The 22,742-nt window shown below is 38.7% G+C and overlaps 2 protein-coding genes across 31 annotated transcripts; both read right to left on the reverse strand.

Annotated features, from left to right (window-relative positions):
• Positions 1–90: 90 nt before the first annotated feature.
• On the reverse strand, positions 91–22,688 carry LOC121049055 (putative disease resistance protein RGA3). Of its 12 annotated transcripts, XM_040505503.1 has the most exons (9): positions 22,407–22,688; positions 19,640–22,321; positions 19,479–19,547; positions 18,813–18,953; positions 18,567–18,654; positions 18,363–18,482; positions 18,033–18,083; positions 17,665–17,936; positions 16,416–16,794 (listed from the first exon to the last, which is right to left on the reverse strand). In XM_040505503.1, the coding sequence occupies exon 2, from the start codon at positions 22,146–22,148 to the stop codon at positions 20,217–20,219; it is 1,932 nt and encodes a 643-aa protein (XP_040361437.1). In that variant the 5' UTR covers positions 22,149–22,321; positions 22,407–22,688; the 3' UTR covers positions 16,416–16,794; positions 17,665–17,936; positions 18,033–18,083; positions 18,363–18,482; positions 18,567–18,654; positions 18,813–18,953; positions 19,479–19,547; positions 19,640–20,216. The 12 variants fall into 12 exon arrangements, with proteins under 12 accessions (XP_040361445.1, XP_040361446.1, XP_040361437.1 ...); XM_040505511.1 differs by adding an exon at positions 91–514 and having other exon boundaries at positions 16,553–16,794; positions 18,033–18,654; XM_040505512.1 differs by adding an exon at positions 16,265–16,409 and having other exon boundaries at positions 16,553–16,794; positions 18,033–18,654.
• LOC112201782 (putative disease resistance protein RGA3) lies at positions 508–6,775 on the reverse strand. Of its 19 annotated transcripts, none has more exons than XM_040505489.1 (7): positions 3,559–6,775; positions 3,404–3,472; positions 2,724–2,835; positions 2,456–2,547; positions 1,896–1,946; positions 1,667–1,800; positions 508–687 (listed from the first exon to the last, which is right to left on the reverse strand). In XM_040505489.1, the coding sequence occupies exon 1, from the start codon at positions 6,412–6,414 to the stop codon at positions 3,568–3,570; it is 2,847 nt and encodes a 948-aa protein (XP_040361423.1). In that variant the 5' UTR covers positions 6,415–6,775; the 3' UTR covers positions 508–687; positions 1,667–1,800; positions 1,896–1,946; positions 2,456–2,547; positions 2,724–2,835; positions 3,404–3,472; positions 3,559–3,567. The 19 variants fall into 19 exon arrangements, with proteins under 19 accessions (XP_040361423.1, XP_040361425.1, XP_040361419.1 ...); XM_040505491.1 differs by having other exon boundaries at positions 1,896–1,992; XM_040505485.1 differs by having other exon boundaries at positions 2,456–2,542; positions 2,707–2,835.
• Positions 22,689–22,742: the final 54 nt, after the last annotated feature.

Consider the following 22,742-nt stretch of genomic DNA (forward strand, 5'->3'; position numbering starts at 1 on the left):
AATATTTGATGTGCCCAACTTACAAGTTAAAAGTGGTATCTGAGTTTCGGCCGAAATTGCTTAGATTTCACAAAATTCATGCAATTCAAACACCAAAACTGTAGTTCTGTCCATTCCGGACTCCAGACTGATCCAAAGAACCTGAAGTACTCTGCTTTTCTATACCAATCTAAAAGTAATAACAACACAGAACTGTAAAATGGTCAACTTAATACACATTCTTGAGCTTAAAAAGTAATTCATAACCAGCACATTAATGCCACAAGTTTTGTGCACGTTATTAGTGCTTCTATCTCAGTTATTGTGGGCAATCTGGCAACAGATCATACACATTTACATCAAATATTTACGTACATGCTTATGCATATTTTAGCCATCTTATAACGTACAAGGTCTCTTGCAGACTGCTCGGATTTAACACCCGTTGACAAAAAGATTGGATTTCCTCGACTCATCCTGTTACAATTATCTACCCCACTGTTCCTTCGAGCTTCAAGCCAATCAGTTGATTCACCTCAGATCCAAACTCGTCAGGAAGCTCATTGAATACTGCCTGGCAAAACCCAGATATCATGGCAGCCATGGCTTCTCATAGCCTATTCCCCTTTGCTGAAGGTAAAATAGCTGGTCTTCACCAATTTTGGAGGTACTGGCTTCGTGTTCAATGCGAGCTGTGGGATTCTTGACCTGTTAACAAGTACAGATGATTTCATTGAGGAACAAAGACTAATCGTATATTCCATGATAGTTTTACATTACACGAGCACTAACTGCAAAAAAAGCAACGACATAATGGGAAGAACATAACACTTGTTTTGAAAAGAAAGAATCAAACTGACAATTAATGCCAAAACAGCCAATTGCAAAGCAGTTAATATGGTTGTAAACCTTCAAACAAGTCTTTATCGGCTGAAAATTAAAAAACTAGTAGCATGTAAGGATGTTCCAGTTAATCCATCATCAATTCCCTATAACTTTCGACTTTAAACCCACACTTAAATGCAACAATATGCTTATGAACACTCTAGATAATCAATGGAAGAGTAAGATAAAGACCAAATCACTTCCAATTGCCAGAACCTGTTTTAACCTTCTCAGTTCATTTTGTTAACCATCTGGCCAGCATCACCAACAAGCAACCTTGACACAAAACACCAGGCTCATCATGCCTTCCATCTTGAAGAACCAAATCAACAAAATTATCCAAGCAAGATACATTTGGCAAATGCATGATAAGCTGAAGCCAATTGTGATGATTTTTAGGAGCTTCTCCAACTGACAGACTTTAAAAATCCAGACCCCATTCTTTTTTATGATTTTTCAGTTTTCTGACTTTGAAAAATTGTAAAACAAAATTGGGTCAAGATTTTTGAGGTCCGTCAATTCTAGCATTGCTTAAAAATCAGGATGTACCAATGGAAAGATTATGGTGAGAAAATAAGAACATGAAAATTTGGCCACAATTTTGGGTGAAAATCATGATTTTGGACAAAAAGAATTTGGGAGAATGTAGGAGGAAATGCTTCAGCATAATGGCAGAGTAACATAATGTAATGCAATGATGTCATCCAATGAAGAATCATCAAACAATAGGCAAAGTTGTATTACATTAAAGAACATACATGATCGTAACACCATAAAAAGAGACAAGATCAAAGAAAATTACCTCAATGTGTGGGTAGGCGTCCAATAACCTGCACAAGGCCCCCGATAACAGTTCCTTGAATTCCCAGCTCATATACCCTTTGAAGTAATTCTACTTCTTGTATTCTTTGCCTTGATGATAGATTTTGCGGTGACCTAGAACAACAGGTAGTATCATGTACATTAATGCTCCTCTTTAAACATCACTACATCAGTACAAGATTATTAATATGAACTGTTGGAACCATTACCTTCTCATCTTGGGTATATAATCTGATATAGGATCACGGTCATGCATCAGCCTGTTGACAGGTTGATGAACTCATTACATTGGTTATTGGTAAATCACTGTTTGCCAAATAAATTTTTTTAATATCATATAGAACAAGCATGAAATATGTGCATCATGAAGGGCATCTTTTAGGTATCAAACCTATCCATTACTTTGGTTATATTGTCCAGAAATAACCCTACTCAATAGTGATTAAAGTTCATCAGCAAATAATACTTGTTTGAGAATGTAAGGCTTGCAATTACTGTAGACAGTACTGCATGAGAGAGGAAATTTATATTGCCTACCCTAAGCTACTTCTCAACTGTTACTGACCCATGCCAAGAGGTAGAATGACCCCCGGAAATCATTCTTCAGGTAATAATGCAACTACTGTCTCTACTATTGTACTAAAATCAATGTTTTCAGAAGGACTGGATCAAGAATTTTAGATTTTTGCAATCATTTATCTAAGGAAGTTTGCTAGAAACTAAAGTGTGTGTGTCTATTTGTGTATATATACCAAAACAAAACACTGACCTCATATGGTCTTCTGATGACTTTATATTGGAAACTTGAAAGCGAAGTCTTAAAACAAGAGTTTTGGGATACATCACTCTTCTCAGTCTTTTCTGTGCCACAAAAAGTTTCGGCCATTACGAAAAGAAAATGCCTTGCCTTGGAAATTATATATCAAACCTAATGATATTCGAATTTGACTTCTAGCAAGTGTGAAATCAAGCCTTAAAACTATTGCATGGGGGTTACTCTAGAAAAAGAAGAAAAACTACCTCAGTACGAGCCTCACCAATCAACTGAACAGGATAGGAGAAGGAAAGTCAAGTTTCTTGATTGTCTATCAATACTTGACAATCCTGCATCAGTTGAGATTGAATCTTTTCTCTAGCTGGAGGTGAATCCTACATTGGTAGTTCCAAGAAATAAGCAACTATAGTATCTGTGGTTATTCGATTGCAGTAAGAAGATGTAATGACTACATCAACAATGACAGAACAGGCTTAAAACTCAAATCTTTCACACAAAATTTGAAATGCATGTCTCCAAACGTTGCAGAAGCACAAACAGTGATGTATAGTAAATCATATATACTTGACAGACTTGTAAAGATATATCAGATATAGTTTAAGAACAATATGAAGAAAACAGACAGACATGTCTGCTTTCGTAGTTGATACTTAGTTCACAACTCGTTCTTCTTCTTCCGATGTATACACATATATGCTCCATAGGTAAAGTACAAATGGTCCATCTATGTGAAAAAAAAAAGAGAGGAAGTTTTTCAAGATAACCTAATGGGGAGAGAAAGAAGATAACAGCAAGGATATTATAACAGGTAATACCATAGCAATCACATGCAAGCTAACTGCAAACCATTCCATCCACACCAGAAGTTGCTATCATACAATTAAAATAATAAACATATTAAAATGAAGTAAATTTGAGTATAATATAAACAAAGAAAATTACCTTTCAATAGAAGAATATGTGGTGGCAGAAGATTATAGAAGATGGATATAGCCACGAGTTGCAATTGCCCTGGATAAAAGAAGCATATAATAATGATCACAACTGAAATGGAAATATGGTGAATGAATAATGCATAATTAACAATGACCAATTACCTGAAATCATCAATGGTATTCAACTTTGATGTTTCGGATATGAGAGATCTTGGGCCACTCCCTTCCTCTGCCTTCTTCACAACATCTGGCAAGAATCCAACTTCCAATGATTTCAAGACTCTGCAGTTGGGATCTTTGCAAGAAGTCTGGCAGAAGCCTCAAATTGCTGCAGTCCATAATTCTTAAGCTAGAAAGGCATGGCATTATTGTAATGTCAGAATCTTCTTCTTTCCACCCTTCCATTCCGTTCCACTCTTCCAACTCCACCAATCGCCAAAACAGGAGTTGTTTTAATTTTGGGAACAAAACAGTACGTTTAGATGATTTCATTGATGTTTGAGCTTCTTCTATTCCCAGAAATTCAACTCCAACCTTTTTCAGTCTTGCCATATAGCTCACTGACAGCTTCTCAAGGAATGGCAATTTCCCAAGAGGAGGCAAAAACTCACACTCACAAGAATCAAGACTAAGTACTCTCAAATTGTACAAAGACATTATCCAATGAGGCCAGGTGGTGCCATTATACACAGAAATCTCTAAAGAATTTAAATCTTGATGTGGTCGTAAGAGATTCAAAATCTTCACATTGCTTTTTCTACTCATGTTGTCATCGGAAGTATCAACTCCCAAATAAAAAAGTTGTTTTTTATTCCACAAACGGGCATTCTCAGCCTCATTTGCATGCTTCCAATCCCCCAAAACTTTTATGGTGAGAGCACCCTGAAGCTGATCCAAGCTTCCCAAATCCCCCAACTTGAATGCTTCATCATCTTCACTGCCATAAACAGGGCACATGTCTAGTGTTTGCAAGCTTGTTAATCTGCCAATCCCTTTTGGCAAGTACTTCAGCTGATCACAAAACTGAATGTAAAGATGTCTCAGGCTAATCAGCTTTCCCATGCTCTTAGGGAGTTCTTTAAGTGCCCTGCAGCGCAGAAGGCGCAAGGTTTGCAGATTGAATAAATTACCTAAAGTGGTGGGTAATTTCTTCAAAGAACGATTAAAAGACAAGTCAAGATACCTCAAATGTAGCAAATCACCAATGTTCTCTGGAAGCTCTTGGAGGCCATTGTGACACAAATTTAATGTTCTTAGACATCTCAGTTCTGAAATTAACTTCGAGTCTATGGCAGAAATTTTGCAATTAAAAGTTGTGAGAGTACGCAGATTCTTGTAATTCTGAGATGGCATAGAAGATGGGAACTCAGGTGCAGACATTAAGGTGAAATGGCGCAACTTATTACTCACTAGTGGCTCTGTTTTGTCGCTAGCACCAGATAACTCCATAATGACACACTCTTTCTCAGTGAGGGACTGCACAAAGTCATGAACAATATCATGCATTTTGCAGCGCATAGTAAGCTTGTCAAATTCATCATCCACAAGATCTTGGAAGAAAGAGCGCATTACTAAGTTATCAAAAAAGATCTGACCAACGACTTCTTTTTCATGGTTCCCTCTTGAATGAAGATAGTCTTGTGACATCCAGAGCTCAATCAAGATATTTTTGTCGAACACATAATCTTTTGGAAAAGTAGCACAGTATAACAGACAACGTCTGACAGCAGGGGCCAAATCATGATAACTGAGAAAAAGTGGTTGAAAAACTTGTTGCTCAAACCCTTCTATATCCCAAATCTTACAGTCCAAAACATCTTGCCACTCTTTCATCGTCTTCCTATAGCGCATGAGGCTCGCCAAAGTCTTTGCAGCAAGTGGCAAACCCTTACATTTTTTCACAATTCCCTCACCAATAGCTCGGAAGACAGTAGACACATCCTCTTTCCTATCAAGAAACGCAATGTGATTGAACAATGACAAGCAATTTTGCATACTCAACTGGTTCAAGTGCATCATTTGAGGGGTTGCTCCCATCATAATAGCGACCTCCTCTTTTCTTGTGGTCACAATTATTCTACTACCTTTACCACAATTCTTCATTAAAGGTAACTCTAACTGTTCCCACTTTGTATGATTTTGGGTCCATACATCATCTAGGACAAGGAGAAACTTTTTCCCCTCAATGGATTTAGACATGCATTGCAAGACAGCTTCTAACTCATCTGAATTTGAAACACCATTACCATCAGTAATGGCTTTGGCAATCTTGATCTCATCAAAAGGGTCGGAGACACAAACCCATATTCTCATCTCAAAATGGGATTTAACATTTTCATCATTATACACTAGTTGGGTAAGAGTTGTCTTACCAACTCCTCCCATGCCTATGATAGGGATGACAAGGAGCGCCCTCTCTTCTTGACTATTCTCACTCAACAATCTGCTTATCAAAATATCTTTTTCATTGTCACGACCAAAAACTTTGGATATATCAACAAAAGATGAACTCTTGTTTCGCTCAGGTTGTTCCGCGCTTCTTTCTATGGATTGCAAGTTATATGCTTGCCTTTGATTAGCAATGACAGTTAGCTTATCATTCAGATCTTTTATGATGAGTGCAATATCACGACGAAGACTTACCCTACTGACTTGACCAAAACAAAAGCAATGGGAGGGTATAGAGATCCATACCTTCTTCTTGGTAACAAGAGCAGTTTCATTGTGTGTTTCTTGATTCTCAACTTTTTGTCTCAAAATTTCAGTGTTCCACTCATCCAGCACGTCATCCATCTTAAAGGACACTTCCTTGAGCTTATCCAGCCAATTCCTCACGCTTGCATCCTTGACTTGCTTCTGCTCTGCATCCTCAAGCACAGCTTGAATTGCTTCAAGATTTCCAGTGAATTCTTCAACTTCTTTCTCAACATCCAAAACCAGTCTCACCTTTTTTTCTGTGAGTTGAATAGTTACAGAAGCCAATTTCTCTAGAAGCATCAAAATGAGTGCCTCAGCCATTGTATGTATTAGAAACTGGATCTCACATATGCAATGACGTTCGCCCCATTGACCAGCTCAATGTTAGGGGTTTGGCTCTAACTACTGGGAATCTCAGAGAGGAGTAGAGAGAAAATTGCAAAGCAAATGAAAGACTAAAGAAAATTGTATTTTCTTCGAATGACTTGAGCTACAGGATAATATTAGCGTAACCAGTGCAACGAGATGGTAGAGGACCGACCCAAACGACAATGAACACAAAAGTGAAACGGTGCGTTTCCGCGGTACAAGAAAAAGTAGGGAATTAAAATATTGTGACAAATACTCATTTCCCGGTCAACAGTAGATGGGATATTGACTTTCAAACAGTCCTCCCGGCTTAAAAAAGAACTTGACCTCAAGTTCAGGAGTGGGGCAGCAGTGCTCTTTATCAGGGTCAAAACGAGGGAATCTCATTAGTATATGCTCAGCATCTTCCCATGTAGACTCTTCCGGAGAGGTCCCAAGCCATTGAACTAGCCACTGAGTGCCAGCAACCCCCTTCTTTTTGAAAACTCTTCTGTCCAGTACTGCCATCGGCTCCCACTTAGGATTAGCAGAATCACTCACATGAGGCAACAGTGCTTCTACTGTAGCATTATCTCCCAATTTCTTTTTAAGCAAAGAAACATGAAAGACGTTGTGAATTCTTGCATATGGAGGAAGCTTCAATATGTAGGCAACCGTCCCGATTCTTTCCAGAACCTCAAATGGTCCGTAGTACCATTGGGATAGTTTATGGAACTCATCTTTGCGTACAGAGAGTTGTCTGTAAGGCTGGAGCTTGAGATAGACTTGATCACCCACTTCAAACTTCCTTTCAGTATGCTTTTTGTCATAAAAACCTTTCATTCTGGACTGAGCCACTTGAAGATTCCGCTAGCTTAAGTGCAGCTAGAAGTGTATCCCTGCTTCTGAGTTGTTGATCCACAGCAGCAACTGATGTTGAACCCGGTAGATAGGGTATCACTGAGGGTGGTGGATAGCCATAGAGTGCCTGAAAAGGAGTCATCTGGATTGCAGAATGATAAGCTGAGTTGTACCACCACTCAGCCCAAGGTAAAGCTTGCACCCAACTAGTTGGTTTTTCACTGGCCATACATCTTAAGTATTATTCCAAGGTCCGATTTAAATTCTCAGTTTGGCCATCACTCTGTGGATGATAGGCTAATGATTTATCTAGCTTTGTCCCTTGCAGCTTAAAAAAAGACTCCCAGAACAAATTGAGGAACACTGGGTCTCTGTCTGAAATTATGTGTTCAGGCATGCCATGCAATCTAAAGATTTCCTGAACAAACAACTTAGCCACAGAAGCAGCAGTGTACGGATGTGACATGGGAATAAAGTGACCAAATTTGGTTAACCTGTCCACGACCACCCACATGACAGTCTTCCCTTCCGATTTAGGCAAGCCATCAATAAAATTCATGGAAATTTCGGACCAAGCTTTCTCAGGTATAGAGTTTGGCTGCAGCAGGCCTGGAGGTCTCACAGTTTCATAGTGATTAATTTGACAAATTTGGCAATCTGCTATGAACTTCTTGATATCACGTAGCATGTTAGGCCATGCAAAAGATCTATTGATCCGCTTGTAAGTTCGTAACCGCCCAGCATGCCCCCAATATAACCATCATGTAACTCACTCATGATCTTTTTCCTCCAGTCATTGCTTTGTGGGACAAAAATTATAGTTATGTTGTAGTGTTTACTAACTTGTAGTGTTTGGGAGCACTCGAGTTATGTTGCAGCTCATGTATCACATGAGAAGCTTCAAGATCTAGTAAACAAGCTTGTCTCATTTCTTCCACAAAGTGATGTACCGGTTGTGAAAGCCTAGTTAACACTGATAATTCAGACTTCCTGGATAAGGCATCGGGGACGACATTATATTTGCCAGCTTTGTAATGGATTGAGTAATCATACCCCATAAGTTTCAACAACCATTTCTGTTGTGCCGGTGTAGTAATTCGCTGTTTCAAGAAGTGCTCGATGGTCCGGTGGTCCGTATAGATCTTAAAGTGGTGTCCTAAGAGGTAGGGTCTCCAATGTTCCACCGCAAAAATCACTGCAAGCATCTCTTTATCATAGACCGGTAATGTGGAGTGTTTGGGACCTAGAGCCTTGCTTAGGAAGGCAATGGGATGGCCTGCTTGAGATAGGACAGCTCCAATTCCTTTTTCTGACGCATCACACTCAACTATGAACTCTTGGGTGAAATCAGGAATAGCTAACACCGGGGTGGATATCATGGCTTCCTTGAGAGCTTCAAATGCCCTTTCCGATTCTTCACTCCATGTGAATCCACCCTTTTTAAGCATATCAGTCAAGGGCTTGGCTATTATACCAAAGTGTAGCACATATTTTCTATAATAACCAGCCAACCCTAAAAAACCTCTCAACCCCTTCAAGGTTTTAGGTTTAGGCCAAGTTTTAATGCTCTCAATCTTAGCTGGATCCACAGCTACCCCTTGTGCACTGATGATATGGCCTAGGTACTCCACCTGTGGTACTCCAAAGCGGCATTTGCTCTCTTTAACCTTTAAGGAGTGCTGTTGTAGCCTTTTGAAAACCAATTTTAGATGAGACAAATGTTCCTCCAAGGTAGCACTATAGATAAGAATGTCATCAAAAAACACCAGCACAAATTTTCTCAAGTAATCTCTCAAAATATCATTCATGACCGATTGGAATGTGGATGGAGCATTTGTCAATCCGAAGGGCATTACCAGGAATTCATAGTGCCTTGAATGTGTTCGAAATGCCGTTTTGCCTATGTCTTGCTCCTGCATTCTGATTTGGTGATATCCAGACAGTAAATCCAACTTGGTGTATATAGTGGCTCCATGAACTTCATCAATCAGCTCATCAACCACAGGTATAGGGTACTTGTCTTTAACCGTGGCTGAGTTCAACGATCTATAATCCACACACATCCTCCATGTCCCATCTTTCTTTTTAACTAACAGCACTGGTGAAGAAAATGGGGAGACACTTGGTCGAATAATCCCATTGGCAAGCATTTCATGAACAATTTTTTCAATCTCAGATTTCTGGAAGTGGGGGTACCTGTAGGGTCTGACGCTAACAGCTGGAGTATTAGGGACTAACTCTATTCGATGATCATTTGCTCTTGCTGGTGGTAAAGTTGTGGGGGGCTGAAAGAGCGTGGCATATTGTTCCATCAAGCGTTGGATTTCCGGATGTACACCCTCAGTAGTCCTAGCCACAGATACAGGACACAATTGAACCATGACTGCTTCTTTCTCTTTCCTTAATAACCTGGTCATTGCTTTGCAACTGACCACATCAGCATGTGCCTTAGTCTGCCCTTGCAACACATACTTGGTTTGGTTACTATGAAATTGCATTTTCATAGTTTCAAAATTCCAAGTTATGTCATCTAAAGTTCTGAGCCACGTGGCCCCTAAGACCACTTCACAACCTGAAACAGGCAAAACATAGAAATCAGCTGAAAATAAGAAATTTTGTACTTGCATTTCTACTCTCACCTGCCCCCTAGTATGCATTATGGCCCCACTGGCCAGCCGGACCTTCAAAGGTGTAATGTTAGTGGCCTTGGTTCTCAAATTCTTGAGCACATTGGGATGGATAAAATTGTGAGAAGCACCCGTGTCAATAAGAACATGTACAGTCCTATTGTTGCATGTGCCCTTCAACTGCATTGTATCCGAATTACCATCCTCCCCTAGAACTTGCAATTGGACTTCAGTTTCCTCCTGCTCATCATTGTATTGATTATCACCATTGGTTTCGGGCATAGTAGGCCCTGGAATGTCAATTTCCTCCTGCATCACCTCAATGATCATTGCTTGACCTTTCCGGCAGTTGTGGCCTGGCTTAAATGTCTCTTCACAAAAAAAACATTGATTGCGCGCTCTCCTCTCTTGGTATTCTGCTTGAGATAACCTCTTTCCTCCACTAGTGTTGGTGTGAGTTGCAGTCCGGGTTGTGGCTTCTGTAACTCGTGACATAGGTCCTTGAGGTCTGGTGATTTGTGTAGTCCCAATAGGTGTAAAAGCTCTATTTGAGGAACTGAAATTTGGATGAACTCCAGATGTACTCCTGAGTCCCCTCGTAGTCTAGTTCTAATTCTTACTATGGGCTTCTCTTTCTCTGAAAATCTTGGCTAACTCACAGGCTTCATACAACGATTTAGGTTTCTGGGCTTTAACATCAGCTCTGATTTCACTTTTCAGTCCTCCAAGGAAACAAGACAATAGTACCTGAGGTGAAAAACCTGGTGCTCTTCTTGATAGCTTAGTAAACTCCTCTTTATATTGTTCCACAGTTCCAGTTTGATTCATCCTTGCCAAAGTAGCTTGGTAATCAATGATGTTGTGGCTGCTGAATTCCCTCATCAACAAATCAGCCAAACCTGGCCAAGTGGGTGGAAATTCATGTTGAAACATGTACCACCGGTCCGAGGCTTTGTCATCCAAGTGCATAGTGGCTATGGCAAGTTTCCTATCCTCTGGTATCTGGTAGAAAGCAAAAAACTGTTCCGCCTTATTAAGCCACCCAACCGGGTCCCCTCCACTAAAAGTGTTGAATTCGAGCCTCATTTGCTTCATGGTGGGTAAATTAGGATCATGATGGGGTGACCACATCTGTTGATAATAATGTGGCGGTGTGTGGATGTGCATCATGGCTGGGTAGCTCAAACTAGGGTGTGAGCTAGGCTATGGTTGTGAATAGACCGAATAGGCAGGAAGTGAAGTATCAATTGTAGCTTGGGATGCACCCAGCTGATTAACAAATGTGGGTACAGCAAAAGGTGAAGTAGCCTGCACTGATGAATGTGGACATGGCCCTGAATAATTCATGACAAAAGGATCTGTGGTGCTCATATGTGATGTGGGAGCATAACCAAAAGCATGGAAACCAGGGTATGGGTGTTGAAATGGACCCGTAACAAAATTGAATGGTTGGGACCCAAAGTTGGTGTGTTGAAAACAAGGTTCTAAAAATCGGGCTAGGCGGCCTCCTAGGCGCTGGGCGCCTCCATACAGTTCGGATTTTAGGCTAATCGATCGAGCTGGGCGCCAGGCTGAAAGTCGGCCGCCTAGTCGGGCTAGGCGGTCTGGGCGGGTCGTCCTGGGTGCTGTGCGATTAGGCGCTACTGCCTTTTTTTTTTTTTCTTAAACTCAAATGGGGTAAAACATCATTCGAACTCAAAGTCTCAAACATCATTCTGGGTTGAAATCGTTGAATTGCAGAATTGGTAAGTTGAATTTATGGGTTTATTTCTTTCTAGCTTGCTGCACAGTTGTAGGAACGGATCTGGACAAAAACAATAAGGATATGCTCCTCTGGTAGAATCAAAATCGGAGAGCGGATCTTACCGGGACTCATGGGAGAAACAGAGAAAGCAGCTCTTCGAACGCATTCACCAAATCACCATTCACCTTGGCCCTTGGGCGTGTTATATTTGTGGACTGTAGAAGAAGATGAGAGAAAATAGATGAGGATAGGAAGATGAGTCCACGTGAATCTTTTTGATTGAATAGTCCACGTGAGGAAGAATGGAAGATAAAGTGGTTTGAGAAAGAAGTGGTACCTTAAAAAAAAGAAAAAAAAGTGGTGTAGACGTGTAGTGATAGTTGCCTATCATTATCAATTAATCTTTTTTTTTTGGTGAGAAAATCATTATCAATTAATAGGTTAGAATAAGTTATGCATTATTAATAAGCATGCATAATATTAGGTAATTAATAATTCATTATTTATTAATTTTATGTCACAAAATAATTAAAAAAAATTTAAAAATAAAAACCGCCTAGGCCCCCGCCTAGGCCCCTAGGCACTAGTCCCTGGATCACCGCCCGACTAGCGCCTAGCGTTTTTTAGAATCTTGGTTGAAAATAATGATGTTGTGGTGGGAACATTGTGTGGCTCATGTTGTTTACACTACTAACTCCTCCTGTACCCTGACTAGTCATAGGGCCATGATTGGGATTGTGCATCATGCTAGAGTTATTAATTAAGGCCGCAGTACAACGAATAGATTCAACATCAGTCATGCTCATCATTTTCGAATAGACTTCACCAGAAAAGCCTAAAATTACATCATTAGGACCAAGAGTAAGTGGAGCGCTAGAGTGAGGGTTAGAATTGCTACCCCCTCGTATCATCTGAGCTGTGGTTGAAGTTGCTCTGGTTGAAGTAGCAGAATCCACAGAGGTTCCCAAAATGGGTGTGCCGGATGAAGTTCCCAGTGACCCAAAATTGAGCTGGGTTGTTCCTTGTTGCTTTTGTGCTGCTTGGAGGTTGGTCTGCATCTGCAGCATAGCGTCCAACAGCTCCGCACGCAAGGCAATAATTGAGTCCTACAGGCCCCCAATTTTAGCTGTCGTTTCATCTTTATGGACGTGCAATTCGAACTCCATATGAGACAGCTCGCCGGACGAGTGGGGTGGTGGTCCGGTGCCCCCGGTGCCCTTGAGTTTAACCATCCTTCCCTCAGATTGAGGGCTCTGATACCAGATTGTTAGGGGTTTGGCCCTAACTACTGGGAATCTCAGAGAGGAGTAGAGAGAAAATTGCAAAGCAAATGAAAGACTAAAGAAAGTTGTATTATCTTCGAATAACTTTAGCTACAGGATAATAGCTAATATAGCTGGACGCTACCATGGCAGACACGTGTCTCAACCACACAGGTAACCAGTACAACGAGATTCCTCTACGAGGACCGACCCAAACGACAATGAACACAAAAGTGAAACGGTGCGTTTCCGTGGTACAAGAAAGAGTAAGGAATTAAAATATTAAGTGACAAATACTCATTTCCTGGTCAACAGTAGATGGGATATTGACTTTCATAACACTCAAAAAGATTTGTTTTTACCAGTTGTACATTTCTCTGAAGTTTCAGCCACTTTGTTTACTAGTTAAAACTGTAGAAAATATATTCCTTGATATTAATATATTGATAGCAGCCTTAATATATTGATATTAATATATTTCTCTGAACTTAATCCGATTCAATCCAATCCATTTAAAGATGGTTTGGTTCAACCACTGCAAGTGGCCTAGTAGTTCTTGCTTAGTTGGGTGTGCTCCCCAACCTAGGTTCGAATCCCGAAGCTGTTAAAGTGGCCAGGCAATATGCTGCAATGCACAGTTGGAGCATTTCACATGCGCCGAAGGGGTTTATTTTGGGCCTAGGAAGTCTTTGGGTTCCCCTTGACAAAGTCAAAAAAAAAAAAAAAAGATGGTTTGGTTCGGTCAGTAAGGCGGCTTTAACCTATATAGCATAAACGTTTTGTTTACAAAAACTCATGATAAAATACTAAAACTCAATCTCAATAATAAAAATTTAATAATCAAAATCCAAAACTAATATTCAAATAACAAAATCCAAAATAGTTTCAAAATTTTGTCAAAAAAAAAAAAGTTTCAAAATGATTCACTTATTTGGATTTTAAGCCTTTGGGTCTAGGATTCAATATGGTGGTTTTGAGAATCAAATTATAATTGGAGATTTAGAACTTACTTATAAAAGACTACCACAAATATATATATATATATATATAAATATATTATGAATATAATTTTAAATTTTTTTCCTATTATATTTAATACATACCGGTCGGTTCGGGTTTTGCGGTTTAAGGAAAAGAAAAACCAAACCAACCCAATTCATAAACGGTTTGGTTCAGTATTGAACCAACTTTCATATTTTAACGCTAAAAAACTTTAACCAAACCATATTTACCGGTCGGTTTCGACCGGTTTGTCCGGTTTGTATTGTGTTTTGCACACCCCTACAAACGATATATAAACCGACCGGTTTTGCCGGTTTGTATTGTGTTTTGCACACCCCTACAAACGATATATATATATATATATATATATATACAGATCCTATCCAGAGCGAGGCATCGCTTTGAAATTTCAGAGCGAAGTTAGGGTTTAGGGTCACTTGTCAGTCACATATCCACATCTCAACCGTTCAGTTTTTAGGTACCAATGTATAGATCACCTCTGCAAAATTTCAGCCAAATTGATGGTCGTTAAGGCATTGATAATTGCCTTAAAGCTAGTATGGTTCAGGTTGGACAGATTCAGTTCGTCCATTTGTTTAAGCGAGTTAGATACCTTAAACACCATCAATTTCATTGAAATTTTGCAGCGATGATCTATACATTGGTACCTAGAAACTGAACGGTTGAGATGTGGATATGCGACCGAAAAATGACCATAAACCCTAACCTCGCTCTGAAATTTCAAAGCGATGCCTCGCTCTGGATAGGATCTGTATATATATATATATATATATATATATATATATATATATATATATATATATATATATATATATATATATATATATATATATAGTGTACAGGAATGCTTGGAGAAGGAGCTATACATTAATTACAATTATGAACAAATCAATTTAGGAGATGCTGACTTGTTTGGGGAGGAAGAGAGAATCTCGCTAACAAAAACCATTAACAAATTAATGCAGCTAAAGCTCGTTGACTTAATCACTATGTGTGTGTGTTTGTCTTATAGACTTAGATGGTAGTCTTTTTACTCTTACCAGTCTACCTACAGATGACTGATCAAACTTTCGGTAAACATATTGAAGGTTCAGCCAAATTTGTATTAAGGCGGCTGATTCTTAGACAACCAATACAGATTTCCACCGGCTGGGAAAGTTATTGATTCCTTGAGTTAACTACGTTCCAATAGAACCTTCTCTTTTATATTTGTAACCCCATATTCTGTCCAGAATCCAGATTCCTATTCAACATTCATGCACATATTTGACTTGCTCTCTACAGCTGTCTAATCCAGCACAAGCACAACATCAACCTTTGAATTTTTTGTTTGTTTGAATTGTTTTCATGTATGTAAAAACGGAAGATGATAGAGAATTAGAGCGATAGGAAAAGAAAATGAGAAGAAGGAATAGCAGACTGTCAGATAAGAAAAATTAAAAGTTGTTAATTAAGAGACGTTGGAAAGACAAAACAGAACAATAGGAGGGCAAGGGATGCAGATTGTGTAACCGGGAGTACAAATTCAGCTCCCTTTTAGAAACTATGGGCTCTTTTTAGGTGGGACAAAACGAGTATATGTTTAGGGGTTAAATGTCAATTAAGGATATATCTGGAGAAGCAATGAAAGAGATTCAAGGTAGGATTGTTCGTTTTGAGGAATTAGATTTGCGGTTGGTGAAAGAAAAGCCAAAACTGGAATGAATGAAATCAAATGCTCTTTGTGCATCAGCTTATGCTTTTGTCTCATAAAAGATCCACACCTAAAACCAAAAGCTAGAGGAGAAATGGAGTAGTAGAATGCAAAAACTGATGGACTTTCCGCAGTTCATGTATGTTCTTCCCAGAAGACATGTAGTATTATTGCCAGTGTATTGAAAACTCGTATTATTTAAGGACAGACAACTTAGATTCTCAGCTGAAAGCAATTTCTGCTTTGCTTGTCAACACCTAACTGCAAGTAGGCTACATTCTTCAAGTCTGAAATTCAGTTTAACCAGATATATATGCCTGTTTTTTTTTTGTTTTTTTTGGGGGGGGGGGGGGTGTTGGGTTTCAATTCCAATATGTTTGATTTAGGTCACATAAACACCATCTTTGAGGTGCCTTTGTTTGTTATCAATAGAGACTTACAACTGTGAGTTTCAGTTCCTTTTTTCTTTTCATTTTCTTTTGGTGCCTTTGTTACAGTATTATTCTGCCGAAACTGCTTAGATTTCACAAAATTCATGCAATTCTAACACCAAAACTGTACTGGACTTATCCAATGAACCTGAAGTACTAAAAGTGAAAACAACACAAAACTGTAAAATGGCAACTTTGACACATTCTTGAGCTTAAAACGTAATTCATAACCAGCACAATGATGCCAAACAACAAGCAAAGTTCTGTCACAACATGTTTTGTGCACGTTATTAGTGCTTCTATCTCAACAATTTACTGTGGGGCAATCTGGCAACAGAGGATACACATTTACATCAAATATTTATGTACATACTTGTGCATATTCTAGCCATCTTATAATGTACAAGGTCTCTTGCAAACTACTTGGATTTTACACCCATTGACAAAAAGATTGGATTTGCTCGACTCACCTTATATGTCCTGTTACAATTATCTACCCCACTGTTCCTTCAAGCTTCAAGCCAATCAGTTGATTCACCTCAGACCCAAACTCATCAGGAAGCTCATTGAATACTGCCTGGCAAAAACCAGATATCATGGCAGCCATGGCTTTCTCATAGTCTATTCCCCTTTGCTGAAAGTAAAATAGCTGGTCTTCACCAATTTTGGAGGTACTGGCTTCGTGTTCAGTGCGAGCTGTGGGATTCTTGACCTATTAACAAGCAACAGAATGACTTCATCGAGGAACAACAGAATAATATATAGCATATTCCATGATAGTTTTACCTTACACGAGCACTAACTGGAAGTCAAGCAACAACATAATGGGAAGAACATAACAATTATTTTGGTTGTAAAGCAATTATTATGGTTGTAATCCTTCAAGCATGTCATTATCGGCTGAAAATTAAAATACTAGAAAACATCCTTACATGCACAGTTAATCCATGATTGATTCTCTATAACTTTCAACTTTAAAGTTTAAACCCACATTTAAATGCAACAATATGCTTGTAATTATGTATGGTCATGGTTATCCTTATGACTGTGAACACTCTAGTTAATCAATGGAAGAGTGAGATAAAGACCAAATCACTTCCAATTGCTAGAACCTGTTTAACCTTCTCGACAGACCCTAACTAATTTGTTAACCATCTGGAAAGCTTCAAAAACAAGCAACCTCGAAACTAAACACCAGGCTCATCATGCCATCCATCTTTAAGATCCAAATAAACAATATTATCCAAGCAATATACATTTGGCAAATGTATGGTACGCTGAAGCCCATTGTGATGATTTTTAGGAGCTTCTCCAAATGGCAGACCTCAAAAATCCAGTCGCAATTGGTTTTTATGATTTTTCCGGTTTCCCGACTTTGAAAAATCATAAAACAAAACTGGATCAAGATTTTTGAGGTCCGTCAATTCTAGCATTGCTTAAAAATCAGGATGTACCAATGGGAAAATTTTAGTCTTTGGAAGAATGCAGGAGGAAATGCTTCAGCATAATGGCAGAGTAAAGTAATGCAATGATGTCATCCAATTAATAAGAATCTTACATTACAGAACATACACGATCATACCGTTATAAATAAAAGAGACAAGATCAAAATTAATGCCATAAATAAAAGAGACAAGATCAAAGACAATTATCTCAATGTATGGGTAGGTGTTGGAAGCTGCATTATCTCCAATAAGCATTGAATCACATTGGGAGGAATTTCGAGCATTCTCTGCCTGTGAAAAAACCTGAACAAGCCCCCGATAACAGTTCCTTGAATTCCCAGCTGATATACCCTTTGAAATAACTCTACTTCTTGTATTCTTTGCCTTGTATAATAGATTTTGCGATGACCTAGAATAACAGGGTAGTATCATGTACATTAATGCTCCTCTTTAAGCATCAATACATCAGAACAAGATTATTAATATGAACTGTTGGACCCATTACCTTCTCATCTTGGGTATATAATTTAATATAGGATCACGGTCATGCATCAGCCTGTTGACAGGTTGATGAAATCATTACATTGGTTATTGGTGAATCATTGTTTGCCAAATAATTTTTTTTAATATCATGTAGAACAAGTATGAAATATGTGGATCATGAAGGGCATCTCTTTTAGGTATCAAACCTATCCATTACTCAATGGTAATTAAAGTTCATCAGCAAATAATGCTTGTTTGAGAATGTAAGGCTTGCAATTACTGTAGACAGTACTGCATGAGAGGAAATTTGTATTGCCTACCCTAATTAAGCTACTTCTCAACTCTTACTGACCTATGCCAAGAGGCAGAATGACCCCCGGAAATCGTTCTCCAGGTAATAATGCAACTACTGCCTCTACTATTGTACTAAAATCAATGTTTTCAGAAGGTCTGGATCAAGAATTTTGGATTCCTGCAATCATTTATCCAAGGAAGTTTACCAGAAACTGAAGTGTTTGTGTCTGTTTGTGTATATATACCAAATCAAAACAATGACCTCGTATGGTCTTCGGATGACTTTATATTGGAAACTTGAAAGTGAAGTCTTCTAACGAGGCTGGATACATCACTCTTCTCAGTCTCTTCTGTGCCACAAAAAGTTTCAGCCATTACAAAATGAAAATGCCTTGCCTTGGAAATTAGATATCAGCCTAATGATATTCGAATTTGACATCTAGTAAGCGTGAAATCAAGCCTTTAAACTATTCCATGGGGATTACTTTAGATAAAGAAGAAAAACTACCTCGGTACGAGCCTCACCAATCAGGTGAAAAGGATAGGAAAAGGAAAGTCAAGTTTCTTGATTGTCTATCAATACTTGACAATCCTGCAGCACAGTGTGTGTCGGTTGAGATTGAATCTTTTCTCTAGCTGGAGGTAAATCCTACATTGGTAATTCCAAGAAATAAGCAACTATAGCGTCTGTGTTTATTTGATTGCAGTAAGAAGATGTAATGACTACATCAACAATGACAGAACAGGTTTAAAACTCAAATCTTTTACACAAAATTTGAAATGCATGTCTCCAAACGTTGCAGACGGACAAAGAGTGATGTATTAGAAAATCATATATACTTCACAGACTTGTAAAGATATGTCAGATATGGTTTAAGAACAATATAAAGAAAACAGACAGGGATGTCTGCTTTCGTAGTTGAAACTTCGTTCACAACATGTAGTTCTTCTTCCAATGTATACACATATATGCTCCCTATGTAAGTATAAATGCTCCATCAGTACATCTATGTGAAAAAAAAAAAAAAATGAAGTCTTTATTATAACAGGGAATTTCACATGCAAACTAACTGCAAACCATTCCAGCCGCACCAGAAGTTGCTGTCATACAATTAAAATAATAGACATATCAAAATGAAGTAAATTTGAGTATAATATAAACAAAGAACATTACCTTTCACTAGAAGAATATGTGTTGGCGGAAGATTATAGAAGACCGATATTGCCACCACTTACATATTCCCTAGACAAAAGAAGCATAAAAATATGATAATGATCACAAGTGAAATGGAAATATGGTGAATGAATAATGCATCAATAACAAGAACCAATTACCCCACTATTCAACTTTGATGTTTGGGATATGAGAAATCTTGGGCCACTCCCTTCCTCTGCTTTCTTCACAACATTTGGCAAGAGTCCAACATCCAATGATTTCAAGACTCTGCAGTTGTGATCTTAAAAGAAGTCTGGCAGCAATTTGAGGCTTTTGCAGTCCATAATTCTTAAGCTAGAAAGGCATGGCATTATTGTAATGTCAGAATCTTCTTCTTTCCACCGTTCCACTCTTCCAACCACCACAATCGCCAAAACAGAAGTTGTTTTAATTTTGGGAACAAAACAGTACGTTTGGATGATTTTCTTGATGTTTGAGCTTCTTCTATCCCCAGAAATTCAACTCCAACCCTTTTCAGTCTTCTCATATAGCTCACTGACAGCTTCTCAAGGAATGGTAATTTCCCAAGAGGAGGCAAAAACTCACACATACAAGAATCAAGACTAAGTACTCTCAAATTGTACAAAGACATCATCCATTTAGGCCAGGTGGTGCCATCATACACAGAAATCTCTATAGAATTTAAATCTTGATGTGGTTGTAAGAGATTCAAAATCTTCACATTGCTTTTTCTTCTCATGTTGTCCTCATTGCAAGCATCAACTCCCAAATAAAAAAGTTGTTTTTATTCCACATACGGGCATTCTCAGCCTCATTTGCATCCTTCCAATCCCCCAAAACTTTTATGGTGAGAGCACCCTGAAGCTGGTCCAAGCTTCCCAAATCCCCCAACTTGAATGCTTCATCATCTTCACTGCCATAAACAGGGCACATGTCTAGTGTTTGCAAGCTTGTTAATCTGCAAATCCCTTTTGGCAGGTACTTCAGCTGATCACAAAACTGAATGTAAAGATGTCTGAGGCTAATCAGCTTTCCCATGCTCTTAGGGAGTTCTTTAAGTGCCCTGCAGCGCAGAAGGCGCAAGGTTTGCAGATTGAATAAATTACCTAAAGTGGTGGGTAATTTCTTCAAAGAACGATTAAAAGACAAGTCAAGATACCTCAAATGTATCAAATCACCAATGTTCTGTGGAAGCTCTTGGAGGCCATTGTGACTCAAATTTAATGTTCTTAGACATCTCAATTCTGAAATTAACTTCAAGTCTACGGCAGAAATTTTGCAATTAAAAGTTGTGAGAGTACGCAGATTCTTGTAATTCTGAGATGACATAGAAGATGGGAACTCAGGTGCAGACATTAAGGTGAAATGGCGCAACTTATTACTCACTAGTGGCTCTGTTTTGTTGCTAGCACCAGATAACTCCATAATGACACACTCTTTCTCAGTGAGGGACTGCACAAAGTCATGAACAATATCATGCATTTTGCAACGCATAGTAAGCTTGTCAAATTCATCATCCACAAGATCTTGGAAGAAAGAGCGCATTACTAAGTTATCAAAAAAGATCTGACCAATGACTTCTTTTTCATGGTTCCCTCTTGAATGAAGATAGTCTTGTGACATCCAGAGCTCAATCAAGATATTTTTATCAAACACATAATCTTTTGGAAATGTAGCACAGTATAACAGACAACGTCTGACAGCAGGGGCCAAATCATGATAACTGAGAAATAGTGGTTGAAAAACTTGTTGTTCAAACCCTTCTATATCCCAAATCTTACTGTCCAAAACATCTTGCCATTCTTTCATCGTCTTCTTATAGCGCATGAGACTCGCCAAAGTCTTTGAAGCAAGTGGCAAACCCTTACATTTTTTCACAATTCCCTCACCAATAGCTCGGAAGACAGTAGACACATCCTCTTTCCTATCAAGAAACGCAATGTGATTGAACAATGACAAGCAATTTTGCATACTCAACTGCTTCAAGTGCATCATGTGAGGGGTTGCTCCCATTATAATAGCGACCTCCTCTTTTCTTGTGGTCACAATTATTCTACTACCTTGACCACAATTCTGCATTAAAGGTAACTCTAATTGTTCCCACTTTGTATGATTTTGGGTCCATACATCATCTAGGACAAGGAGAAACTTTTTCCCCTCAATGGATTTAGACATGCATTGCAAGACAGCTTCTAACTCATCTGAATTTGAAACACCATTACCATCAGTAATGGCTTTGGCAATCTTGATCTCATCAAAAGGGTCTGAGACACAAACCCATATTCTCATCTCAAAATGGGATTTAACATTTTCATCATCATACACTCGTTGGGTAAGAGTTGTCTTACCAACTCCTCCCATGCCTATGATAGGGATGACAAGGAGCGCCCTCTCTTCTTGACTATTCTCACTCAACAATCTGCTTATCAAAATATCTTTTTCATTGTCACGACCAAAAACTTTGGATATATCAACAAAAGATGAACTCTTGTTTCGCTCAGGTTGTTCCGCGCTTCTTTCTATGGATTGCAAGTTATATGCTTGCCTTTGATTAGCAATGACAGTTAGCTTATCATTCAGATCTTTTATGATGAGTGCAATATCACGACGAAGAATTACCCTACTGACTTGACCAAACAAAAGCAATGAGAGGGTATAGAGAACCATACCTTCTTCTTCTTCTTGGTAACAAGAGCAGTTTCATTGTTTGTTTCTTGATTCTCAACTCTGTCTCAGAATTTTAGTGTTCCACTCATCCAGCACGTCATCCATCTTAAAGGACACTTCCTTGAGCTTATCCAACCAATTCCTCACGCTTGCATCCTTGACTTGCTTCTGCTCTGCATCCTCAAGCACAGCTTGAATTGCTTCAAGATTTCCAGTGAAATGTTCAACTTCTTTCTCAACATCCAAAACCAGTCTCACCTTTTTTTCTGTGAGTTGAAAAGTTACAGAAGCCAATTTCTCTAGAAGCATCAAGATGAGTGCTTCAGCCATTGTATGTATTAGAAACTGGATCACAATGAAAAATGATTAACAGCAAGTGATGTATGTGAAGTAAAAATTGCAGAATGGTTGTGCCTTTTGCCAATCTGCTATCTGGTTTAATTAAAGACAACTATCTCCAGGCTCCAGCAATAAAAATGTCTAGTCAACAAAACAACTAATGAATTATTCCACCAAAAAAAAAAAAATTGAACCTAAGCTTAAAATTTTCCGCTGATTACATATGCAATGACGGTTGCCCCATTGACCAGCTCA

The sequence above is a fragment of the Rosa chinensis genome, chromosome 5, assembly GCF_002994745.2.
Source record: "Rosa chinensis cultivar Old Blush chromosome 5, RchiOBHm-V2, whole genome shotgun sequence".
Lineage (NCBI taxonomy): Eukaryota > Viridiplantae > Streptophyta > Magnoliopsida > Rosales > Rosaceae > Rosa > Rosa chinensis.